Source organism: Acanthisitta chloris, unplaced genomic scaffold, assembly GCF_000695815.1.
Source record: "Acanthisitta chloris isolate BGI_N310 unplaced genomic scaffold, ASM69581v1 scaffold19642, whole genome shotgun sequence".
In the NCBI taxonomy this organism is placed as follows: domain Eukaryota; kingdom Metazoa; phylum Chordata; class Aves; order Passeriformes; family Acanthisittidae; genus Acanthisitta; species Acanthisitta chloris.
In genome coordinates, this window is record NW_008660108.1 from 1 (window position 1) to 12514 (window position 12514).

General features: G+C 39.5%; 1 protein-coding gene across 1 annotated transcript in view; it reads right to left on the reverse strand.

Annotated features, from left to right (window-relative positions):
• Window positions 1-281: 281 nt before the first annotated feature.
• The window catches only part of EPB41L5 (erythrocyte membrane protein band 4.1 like 5), a gene marked incomplete at its 3' end in the record, with an annotated part of 35202 nt that continues 22969 nt past the window's right edge, over window positions 282-12514 (reverse strand). Inside the window, exons 7-16 of the mRNA XM_009069704.1 lie at window positions 12416-12514; window positions 11915-12002; window positions 11208-11296; window positions 10965-11034; window positions 10099-10268; window positions 8843-8949; window positions 8158-8185; window positions 5638-5680; window positions 4460-4575; window positions 282-415 (exon numbers count right to left, since the gene is read on the reverse strand). The exon at window positions 12416-12514 is cut by the window's right edge and continues 27 nt beyond it. Of these exons, the coding sequence (XP_009067952.1) occupies window positions 282-415; window positions 4460-4575; window positions 5638-5680; window positions 8158-8185; window positions 8843-8949; window positions 10099-10268; window positions 10965-11034; window positions 11208-11296; window positions 11915-12002; window positions 12416-12514 (944 nt within the window). The remainder of the gene's footprint in view (window positions 416-4459; window positions 4576-5637; window positions 5681-8157; window positions 8186-8842; window positions 8950-10098; window positions 10269-10964; window positions 11035-11207; window positions 11297-11914; window positions 12003-12415) is intronic.

Below are 12514 nucleotides of genomic sequence, written 5' to 3' on the forward strand. Positions count from 1 at the left end.
ATAGACATATATATACACACACTGTTTGAAAGTAAGAGTGATGTGTGGCTTCTGGTCTCTCTGTCATTTTTTCTTTAAAGACTAAACACTAACAGCATGATATGCAGAGCCTTTGTAATAAAAGCTCTTTCCCCCCTCTATAGTCAGCTTTGGGTCCGTTGCCCTTTTCTCAGACACAGCTCAAAAGGCAAATTTCCCAGGCTCTGCTGGAGAGCAGTCCTGAGCTCCAGCAGGGCCCACATCTCAGAGACTGGTCATGGTGGTTTGCACAGCATAGGTACCAGCAGCACCATGCACTCCTGAACTCTTCACCCTGCGCTCGTGGCCACACGCAGGGTACCGAGCGTCGGCGCGGGTCCTCGGCGGGGCCCACGGGAGTCCACCACGGTCACAGCCGTCCACGGCGTCTACGGGCCTGGAGCATTGGGGAGGGGCACAATTAGTACATGGGCATGGAGGACAGACAGCGTGGGGAAGGAAAGCACAGACAAGAAGATCGATGCGAACAGGCGAGAGAAAAGGGCGTTGCTGGAAGGCAAATACTGACGGAGAGGCATGCGGGTATACACGTACACCACGCTGCCAAATAAACCTCTTTTCTGCACAGCATCAGGCACAGTTTTGCAGAAGTTTGAAATGACAAGTTAAGCTCTCCCATGTATATGTTGTCTATGCTTACCAAAGGAAAAGCACTTCGTATTTCAAGGCACTTCACGGAACTGAGCAAGAGCCACGTGCGTTTTACAGAAAACGTGATGGAGGAACAGACCTCCCAAGTATACAACACATTTTATTTGCAGAAAACAAGTTTAAGTGGCAGCATTAAATGTATACCTGAAACAAGCATCTATAAGCAATACCAGTTTGCAAAGTCACTGAAAGATGCAGATTCTAATTTGAGTTAAAAAAGGAGAAGAAAATAGAAACTCAGAAAAATGAGCATTACTGTGCAGGTGTAAACAGTAAACATGGACAATTTAGGTGACTAAGGGACTAAGACTGCTGAAGAAATTGACTGAAGCTATAACCTGGATTAACAAATTTAGCTGGAAAAGATCCAGTTTTAAAAAGGTCACGATACAAACTAGGATCTTGCTTTCTAATTCTGCATATGAAGGCATCATGGTTTGTCCACTTTAAATTTTGAATTGCTAAAATCAAACCCACTGTGCACAGTTATGGCTAGTCTGTACCACAGCTGGAATAAAGTCCTCCAAAAGCTAGAAAGAAGAGCAAGGGAGAACACTAATCCCTTTAAATAGTGTTTTGAAAAATATTATTATGCAGGATCCCTTAGCTAGAAAACTGGAAGGTTTTAGGCATGAGCATCTCCAAAGCAGCAGGGATAAGCAATTTACTGAAGCAGCTGAATTTTAAAATACTTATAAAATGAGCAATGACCTGTTAACTGCTGTCTGTGCAGCACTAGGATCCTTCACTGGTATGGTTTAGGAGAGGCTGATGCAAGGTATAGTCAGGTATCAAAAAACAGCTTGGAAAAAAGCACTTCATAAACTACTGAAGCAAGGAAATTCTTAAAACAAAGGTATTCTTTCAGTTTAATGTAAAAGGTTCTACTTAATGACCCAAATCTAAACAAAGTGGAAAGACTGTTGCTGTTCACATAGAGGGGCTGGACAGCCTTAAGCTCAAATTCCACCTTCTCACGTTCCAGAACAGCCAAGCAGCCAGAGCATGAGTTGAAGATCACACGTGTTAAGGCAGAGAAGCAGAAAATCGTGCAGGATTCACAACAGTGGTAAATTATTAACATGCAGGGATAGTCCTCCTTTAGAAAAGAGAGAGGATTTATATAAAAGTCACCCATGGGTAAATTCAGAATTTTGTTTTCTTGTGAAATATGCTGAGGAAGTGACCCATGAACACCGAGGGCTTCAATCCTCAACAGTCCAGTACAGTATTTTCCCATTTCTCTAATGTATGAGGTTAAGGGAACGTCACATCCACTAGCAAGGCAAAAAAAATTTTTAAATTCCCTATTTATCCCACAATAAGGAAAGAAATATTAAACCTTCGTCTCCTGTTCTATCTTAGTACAGTAAGAGCTTCTTGGGAAGAGTCAAAAGTTAGAAAGATGCTAATAATGTTTTAGGCTTCCCAAACTTGCAGCTAATATTGAGCCCATTTTCAGATCCTGCAGATCAGTACAGATTTCCTGTACTGACCATTTTACATGAATGGAGCAAAGTGTAAAAAAAAAAAAAAAAAAGCAACAAACCAAAACCACTAAAATCTTTCCTATCTGGCAAAGTACTTGCTACAGTCTGGCACAATTGCTGTTGGCAGCTGCAGCATTAACATCTGAAATTGAAGGAAACATTGACATTAGGAAGGGATCTAAGCTGCAAGGTAGCCAATACAGGCACCTGCCAAGCAGAGTACAGAAACCCAAGAGGTCAGGACCTTACTTCTAAACCCCTTCAATCTAACCATCTACAAAATCCACAGTCCAAAAGATTTTGGTGTTCTCGACAATCCTTGGCAAGCTCTTTCTAGAAGAAGACTATTTTTCTGACAGAAAGCAAAGATAATTCATGCAGAAACAGGCCAATTAAAGACAGTAGCAGCTGAAAGGAGATCTTGTTAGCAGCACTGAGACACCATTGCAAGCAAAATAGCCAAGTCGCAGGCCCTGAAATAAGTATGTATGTTCTGGCAATTACATGAACCTAACCCCACTTCCCATCTAGGAATCCAGAATGTGGCTCAGCTCCAAATGGTTGTCTTCTTCCTACAGCTGGATTTGCCCTTTATTACAGGCTGTTTCCAGTGAACACATTAAAACCAGAAGACAACTACTTTCAATAACAATGGTATATCTCGGAGAAACATTAAGCAGTACAAGTGCTACACTCTCAGTTAAAATGCATCAGTTACCAAGAAGCTTGTTTTCTTTAAGGCACACTGGTTTGGGTTACATGCAGGTATATTTTACATTCACTCCCACTCTCCTATACAAAGGCTACATCCTGCAGCAGCTGGCGCGGAAGCTTAGATTCCTCGACAACGTTAAGACAGGCTCAAGTTCTTAATCCTAAAACAGGCATACCAAACCCAAAACTGAAACAGATTGGCTACCCAGCCCTCTCTGCTTCAGAACAAAAGCAGCAGGATTTCAGTAAGCAACAGCAGCCTTGCAAATACGAGCAGGAACGCTAGCACGGATCAGATACCCAAGAAGAGCTTTTCGGAGCAAGAGTCAAACATTTCCACCAAAGAAAATACAGGTTTCTAGCACTTATCTTGCAATTAGACCAAAAGAATAAAAATAAAACCATATTGAAAATGCTGAAGAATAAAGAAACCACCACCTTTCACCCACCACCACGGAAGGAATCGAGCGATCAACAGGATCCCACCATAGACAAGCACAGATTTCAGATACTAGATAAATCAAGGGCAAAAGAAAGAAAAACAGCATTGATCATATGTTCTGATTGAAATGCCACGTATAATGCAACTCAAAGCAGAATCACTATCCCCCTTATTATTCAAAATTCACAGTATTAAAAGTCTGTAATGAATAAGATTAATGAAATTAAAGTACATTTGTCATGGCACTGTTAGAAACAGGTATCATCTACTTTTAAGAGACACTGAAGCAAAGTAGGTTCATATGCCTGATAATGGGAGAAAGACCTTTTCTCTTGAGGGCTGAAACTGCTTGGGATAAGAGCTTTTGTGTCACTCCATTCCACCACTGCTGCTCCTGATGAGTCTTGCAGAAGCCAGAATCACCCTTCTAGGACCAGCCATACTGCCTTGGAAGGCACAAGAAACTGAAAAATCTGGTGTGCACAAGTACTGGGTTGACAGATGTCAGTCTGGGTTTGAAAATAGTTTTGCAATATAGAATTAGTTTAAGAAAAGATAAACGATATGTACATTTATCTATCTTCAAAAAATTTGTCCCCGTTTTGAGATGCATCCAATCCATGAAACAAATACTCTGATTACAGGAAATCAAAGCTCTTATCTTCAGCTTGTGTCATTTTCCTCAAGCTCCCATTCTACCCACAATCATGAAAAACGTCAGTTGCAAAAGGCAATTCACAAGGATAGCAGTTTACAAGGTTCTGTATTATCCTAAGGATCAAGGTAAGTCCTTGGGCCCCATTACACCAAGCAAAGGGTTACAAAGAGTATTATGGCAAATGAGAAGCACTCAGCTCTCTCCAAGACTTGAAAATGCTGCTCCTGATTTAATGATTTCTTCAGCTCCTGAAGAAATCTTATTTTGCCAGGCAGTGACTAAGCCTGTTGTCCTCACCCCTCCACACACGATTCACGACAAATCAGCTGCATAATCACTAACTTGATTGTCAACTTAGGTTTAAAGATACCAGGATGGCAGCTTATTTAAGTGCAGATAAAGGAACAGCCACTTGAATCATGCATAAGCAAGCAAAAATTCATTTCCCAGCAAAGCAGAACATACCACTTCTTGTCTTGCTGACTGGCTCCTGGGCTCCTTGGGAGGTTTTCTATTTCCACCAAAACTGGGGCAGAAGGAACCGCTGTTAGGACAGGTAGGTTTGGCTTTGCAATCCAGCTCTTTGGAGACAGAATATAAACAAGTTATTATACACACATTAATGAAGTGATGACACATTAAAAGGGAGCAAAACATATCACCTCTTCTTCTTTAAGCACAAAGCTAAAGCAAGGCCATTGTCTTCCCTTCCACAGCACTGGCTACCTATGCCAGTGAATCCAAGGCCTCCCAAAGGTTCTGGTAAAAAGCTTTGGCCTGCTGCATCCTTTGAAAATTCATGCAGTAATGCTTTCCTTCTGTAGGAAACTTTGGAATAAGGACTAGCACCCCAGTGTTGCAGGCCTTTGGACTGCCATTTGAAGCATAACATCTCCTGAAAAAAACCCACTCCTTTTGCACAGAAGGCAAAAGGCTGGGGCAGAGCAGCAATCTATCAGCAGAGATTGAATATTTTAATGTTAAAACAAACCAAAATCCTATTTCCACCAATATGTGACCCTTTCAGGTGCTCTCTGATCTGAAATGCTCCAGAAAGCAGGACATGATCTTTCCAAAGTCCAGGTCCTGGTTTTCTCAGTACTCAGAAAGAGAGTTACTTTACACTAACATCTCTTTTTAGTGAAACAGGATATTCTGTGTATGAGTACTGAGGAGACAGGTGTCTCTATCTCCTTCTCAATTTCAGAAAACAAAGAATTTTTGCTAACAATGTACGCTTTAATTTACAGGTGCATTCCCCTCTTTCAGAGAAAAAAATACTGTAACCAGGAGTCAACACAGGTGCTAATGAATCACAACCCCCTTCTTATAAAATGTTAATTAGCACAAAGAATTATTGTGCTTTGGATAATAACTCTCACACAGAGGTACTTTGTGTACCTATGAAAATCTGTATCTATAAATAGCACAGTTTCCAGAGCACTGGGGCATGAGGTATCTTCCTTACTCCAACTAAATTGACTGATTACCTTGCTTGTAAATTAACAGTCATTTCTTGGCATGCAATTTAGTAGTTAACTATAAATTTCAATTGGTTAATCACTGGATTTTAAGAGCAAATAAAATCCTCAAATCTGGTGAAACCCATGAAAACTGCCTTTAGAAAGAAAGAGAGTCCTTACTTGTGATCCATTAGTTTGGCTGAAAACAGCATTGTTTGCAGTGCTGAAAGACAAGAAGAATTTAAAACCGAATCAGATGAACAAAGTGTTTTTGCAGGCTGGTGAAACTGTAAGGATTTTCAGAAAGAAACACCAAGTCTAACAAAGATATTTCCAAAGTATTTAATTGTTCTCAAAAAGAAAACTTAAAATCTTGTGGTTTAGGTCAGCTGCCTCTTTCTAGGTAACTAAGAGTATCATGTTACTTTTTATTTGTTTCAAGCTGTGGTTTATCTGTAACTCATCTGATTTTTCCTCTTTCTTTCCCAAACCATTTCAGTTTAATAAGTCTCCTGATTCAGCAGTAAGGTGGGATACTTTTCAAGTAAAAATTATATAGCTTTAGTTAAACACTAAGCAAAATGTGGCATTGTTGAAAGCTCACCTACATGCTGTAGATACTATATTTGCTCCATAACTAGAACAGGTCTGATATGAAGCTTCACATCACAAAGTGGATCAGAAAAATTCATGAGTTTCTTCTTCATACAACCTCTAATGGACTTAAAAGCAGCTATTCAAATTTATGTGCACAGCAGCTCAGCACAGCATTAATAATAATTTTACATTATTAAATATTAATAAATAAGACCCATGTTCCTATTCTTGATGATTTCTGAATCTGCAAGAGACATTTCACATTTTTGAGAGACTTAAAAGCATTATGCCTTATACAATAATTATGCACCATAAATCTCATGCAAAGGAAACTTCTTCCCCAGACTTCTAATCTTTTAAAAAAAGGTTCTGGTCTCTTATGACCCATTAATCTTCTGATATATGGTCTGGACAATAGCTATCCAGCCTGGCAGGCTGACAATTCAATTAGATTTCTGCATCTACTTCAGTGACTCTAGAATTTTATTTAAAATACCATAATGTCAACACTGAACAAGTTGTTCCCTTGCCTGTTTCCCACTTTGCCCCTTCCCTATTAGGCGAACGTCACAGAACAGGGCACATGTAATAGAACTATTAAGGAATGTCTTCTGGATAGCACATTCCCCTATGCTGAGCTAACACAAAAGAATGGAACAACATACATCTTTCATGATGCATTTCAATTAGCAACACTCGAGTGTAGAGTTTCAGACATGGCATAGTTTGCTGTGGAGACTAACACAACAGAGCCACACCTAGGTGCAGGTCAGGAGACTGCAGTCTTATCAGCAGGAGAAACTGCACGTGAAGTTTCTCTTCCCACTCTCTGAATGACCTAAGCAGCCAGAAACTTGGACAACACAGCATGACGAGTGCTAATTAATCAGACAGCCACATCTTGCATGCAGAGGATCTCTAGGCACTTTTATGACACCCAGTTTTTAAGAGTACTTTCCCATTTTATAGAAAGAAAAACAATACAGAAGGTCACAGAGAGTAACTGCAGCCTTGTCCCCACACTTTCTAGACACCTCCCTCTGTCATGCAAGAATCAACTCTGCTGCTACAAAAACATACAGCTGTAATAAGTGTGTTGTTTTGAAATGTTATTTCAACATTCCTTATCCAGCTAGTCATGGTGCTTAACATCTACAAGTATCTACTTACAAAAAAATAATTTCATTGCAATTGATCATTGCAATGTTCACGAGTTATTAGGGCAAAGGACAGGGACCAGAACTGAGTGACTTAGTTCCTTCACTACCAGGTAGCTCCTTTTAGCTTGGTTTCCTCTCTTCCCTTAAGGAAGTATATGAAAACTGTATGACTCAGATACACATGAGTAATTTACACTGCACAGCAAGTATGAACCTTCATACCCAGAAAGATTCTTGGTTTGCAAATAAAGAACCAAAAGGCCTCCCTTTCACTCCTGAGCATGAGGAAAAACTTGAGTAGATAAAAATAAATGCAAGTATAGTACTGAATAGAGATCATCGACCTATTTCAAATATTTGACTGTCTTTTCCATGTCTCTGACCTTCGCTTGATGATGTATTTCAGTCACACAGCCAGAGTAGGCAGATTTCAGATAGACAACATCCTCACACGTTTTTACATGATCTCTTTACCTGGCAGCACACAGAACTGCAGCTCATATCCAGAAAAAAAAACATAAACAGATTGCTTGCTAGTAAGCAAGTCTGGCATAATTGTCAATGTGACACAAGAGCTTTGCTTTGAACAGTAAGTTTCATGCAAAGCAAGCACACACAAGACACATGACAAAAGCACAGTTAAGAGGCTCTATAATGCTCTGTACCCTCCTTCTGCAGACATGGGCTCAAATACAGGTGGCAAACATCAAAGAGAGAACTTCAAATTTGCTTGCTAGTAAGCAAGTCTGGCATAATTGTCAATGTGACACAAGAGCTTTGCTTTGAACAGTAAGTTTCATGCAAAGCAAGCACACACAAGACACATGACAAAAGCACAGTTAAGAGGCTCTATAATGCTCTGTACCCTCCTTCTGCAGACATGGGCTCAAATACAGGTGGCAAACATCAAAGAGAGAACTTCAAATCCTGGAATGCATCTTACCTTGTTTCTTCCAGTTTAGGACCATGTGCTGCAAAAATATAAAGCATTAATTAAAATCCAATTTATAATTAGGTTATCAGTTAAATATTAAATATATGATTAACAAGAACAGCCTAGCACTGACTGAAAATAGGCAACCAAAAGAGCAAAAGTTACACCCCATGTATAATGCATGAAAAACAAAATTCTAAATTGGAAACTAAAATAAAAAAAATAAATATGAAGAGCAAACCAAAGAGTCAGATTTAAGTAAGTACCTGAAAACATGCACAGAGGTCACACTTGCCCTACCCAAGAGTGGGAATAAGAGCCAAGGTATCACATGCTGTCAGGTGACAACGAGTGCAACTCCTGACAACAATGAAAAAACCTCAATGACAAAAATTTCTAACTCCATTCAGAAATTTCAAATAGTATCATTAATATATCACTGTTTCCTGGCCCCAGGTTTTCCATCCTCATACAGAGACTACTGTGCATCTTCATGGATGTTTACCAGCTGGGCAAGCTAGACTGACATGCTTTGGACACAAGCAGTCTCCTAAATCAGCCGAAGAAAACCTAATTTTGAAAATTCAAGAGAAGGACAAACATGTACAAAAGAATTCCTACACAGAACTTTTAAAGAAAATGATTCCTTGATTCTCACAATGGATTATACTTCTGAGAATGGAAGGTCTTTTACCTTTCATTTGCAGTGTTCGCCTCGAATACCTCTTGCTGGGCCGTCTCTCAAAGGATGCTGATCTCCTGGCCTTGTTGGTCTTGGTGGTTTGATATTCTGTTTTCCCACTATCAATGACATGTAAAAGTACAAAACAATAAAATAAATTGCTTATTTTTAATTGTGGAACAGAGACACTGCACTGCACAACATCATGTTTTTGTTTTAAATTCGCAGCTTAATAACCTGATCTCAGTTCTATTACAACACCACAAAGTTCACACCTCAGAAGGTCTTTCACAAAAAAGGGAAAGGGGTTTACAAAATTCTGTCACCCCATTTTCCCAAAACAAAAGGCTGAAGCAATGACTCCTTAAAAATTAAGCTGCTGATAAAATCACAGTTGCTCTTTGCATATTTCTGTGATCACAATGCGTGAGGTTTGGGAGAGGCTGAAAATTCTGTGAGAGAGTAAAGCTTAAGTTATGTTGCCAAAGGTCGTAGAGAAAGATAACAGGACTAAAAAGCAGCATCTAGATGCACTTGTTCCTTGGTAAGTCTTTTTTTCCCCCCCAAGTTCAGTGAGACTCTACCCCCACAGCAGTAGCAGCCTCATGTTCTGCTGACTCCTTGCTACCACCGATCCTTTCTGAAGGAGACTACATGGTACTGCCAGAGCTGATGGAAATGGAAGGAAAATATATGCATAATATATGCCCCATCCACTTCCATATGTTCACACCAACTGTGGTGGAACAACCAACAGCATCCTGTGGGCTGGTCTGGGATCACAAGTCATTTGGCAGACTGTTACCTGCACCAGTAGTGCCTAACATGGAACAGGCATTATCTTTAGCTTCTGAAGCACTACCATCACTCAAACAGACAGGAACTCAGCAGTCAGAAAACTTGCCATGTCTCTAGCTGTGCAAGTCAATCATCCAGCCTCTACAGTATGTTTAAACAAGTGTGGCCTTTCAAGATCAAGTGATCTATAAACACAGTGTACTACACAGGCTATGTAAGGAACAAAAACCTTGAGAAACCTTTTGTTTCCTACTGCATAGACCAGAATCACCTCAAGATAAATGAGAAAATGCATGGGAAAAATCCATTATGATTTAATAAAACCAACAATGCAACTCACTCAGCTAACAAGTTTCACTGCTCTATGTGCCCTAGATGAAAGAAAACCAAGTTGTCACCTGTTTCCATGCACAATCCAAGAAAAGCAAGAAATGGCAGAAGGTATGTGCTAACTGACAGGTGACACTGACCTGTATCGGAACCGAGATCCCAACCGAATGAAGCCTGATCGACTTGAGCTTTTCTGGACAGGCCCTCGGAGTCGGAAGAAGGCATGATGTTCCACTGCACATTTCCACAAGTGTTTGCAGGCTTTGGGATGATCCAGTCTAAAGACAAAAGTGTGCTCCTGCTCCTTTCCCTTCAAGCACACAAAGCATAATGATGACTTACAAAGGACTTGAATAAGTCAATAAAGCTACAATTCCATGCAAGCCAAATAAAATTTGGTTTTTCTGAATACCGAACTAGATGTCTAAAAATTATTTTAGACAGAAAAATCAACCTTTTCAGAAGCTTCAATGAACAACTGCTCCATTGTCTGAAGTTATACGGGCTCTAGTCCTTTACACTTGAAAGTCAAACCTCTGAATAACTATAAATTCAAGACATGATTACAATAGGAAGCTACTTCTCAACGAGGCTAACACTGTTTCACTTCCAAATCTGATCTCATCAAATCACCAATGCTCACTGTTTTATTGTCTCAGCTCTGTGCAATTTTTCCCCATGGGAACAATTCTGGAACCTGCTTAAGGAATTCATCCCACTAAATGTGGTATGTGTCTTTCTTCTAAACCCTCTTGTGCAATGCACACTGCTTCCAAAGTACAGAGGGGGACAGAGTGTGCCCCTTTTAAAAAATGAGTAAGAAAAAAAGTAATTAAGTCCTTTTATTTTTAATTTAAGTCCCTTCATTTCCCTCCCCCACCCAAATCACAGTCAAAAATCTTGCAGGCATCCATATTAATTCTTATAACTTAAAAAGAGATCAGGAATATGTAAATTAGTACTGTATAATCAAGACTGAGATGCAACTAAACAGATATTTATCTACCTGTTCATCATCTTCAACAACAACCAGAGTGAGTTTATTCTTCTTGAAGTCAAGCCTTGTTATCTTTGGCCTGTAAGATGCACAGAAAGCACAGGTTATATCTAACTCTTAGTAACTCACTGAGCAGGTACCTGGTATTCACGGTGCTCTCACATCCCTAACAATTTATTTGTTTTTGATATCACAAAAGAAACAAAGAGCAAAAATCTAAAATACATTTTAATTTGCAATTGGAGAGCTTACCAGAAAAACAAACCAATCTTTGTGTCTCCTTCAAAGACAAGAACTCCTGTAGGTGTTAGTCCCAGGCTGTAATCATTGCCATCTCTTGCCTAAGTGCCACAAAATAAAGATTATAGTCATTTTGGCATTTGATCCTTTATCCAGTTTACTCCAGCGATTCATGTAGTTTATTTTCCCAGTGTTAAAATCACACGCATATCTGCCTATCTTATACAACAAAACTCTCATGTTTCAATCATCTAATGCAATGAATTTTTCTTGTTTGCAACCCTTCAATCAAGCTGACTAAAGTGGAAAATTAAAATTTCTTGATTTGTCTGTGTAATAAGGACCTCCTTATGCAGTCAGCTGCACTTCCTTCTCCACAGGAGATCTGTTTTTACTTTTAGTTCTTCAGCTGGCAGCTGACTGGACCCTAGCCAATTTTCATTTAATTACAATGATTTTTCACAAAACCCTTAGTCTAAATACAAACTATAGTCCATATTGCCACACCAATCACGTATGTAACACAGAGCAGATAAGCCTGGACTAAAGTTATATCTTCTAGAAACATATACTAAAAACACTAAGCCAGATTACTTGTTACACAGATTGGATGAGTAAAATATTCCTTTCTTTCCCCCCCAAACTAAAACCGGTGTTGAAACATGGCACAAAACTAACATTATCATTTCCAAAGGTCACCGAGCTATGGTTAAACATACCTTGACTATGTGCATGTCTACACCATACATTTCCAGCCACTTAGCTTTGTTTAAGTAGTTAGTTTCAGCCTGTGCTGGTGTTTGCCCCCTGAAACAAAGCACTTGCTGTTAGGTAGATGTCAGAAAAGATGACACAGAAAGGAAAAACGGGCATATGAGGAAAGAGGAAAAGAACTTCCTGAAAGTTTGTGATAAACCTAAACACTGGTGACACTTGTTCACTTTCATGAATATCGTAGTCACTTTTGCAAGTTTTGATCTGAAACTGCTGCTGCAAAAATGATTGCATTACAAGATTTTGTACCTCATCATTTCACTCAGATCTTGGAAAAGCTTCATTTTTCACATTATGTCCTCTTACCAAATATGACAAGAGACACATTAAAATTATGTTTCTGAACAAGACCACAGAAGCAGTACCAGCAGCATCTTTTTAATACATTCTCTTCACAAAAAATATTGGTGCAAACAGCAGGGTAGCTGCACTGAAGGATCTAGTACCTGCATTCCTTCCACTTCTCAAAAACAGCCAGTTCCATCTCTTCAGTCTGGGTGGGAACAAACCTGAACTCAGACACCAGTTCAGGGACATGTTCAGCA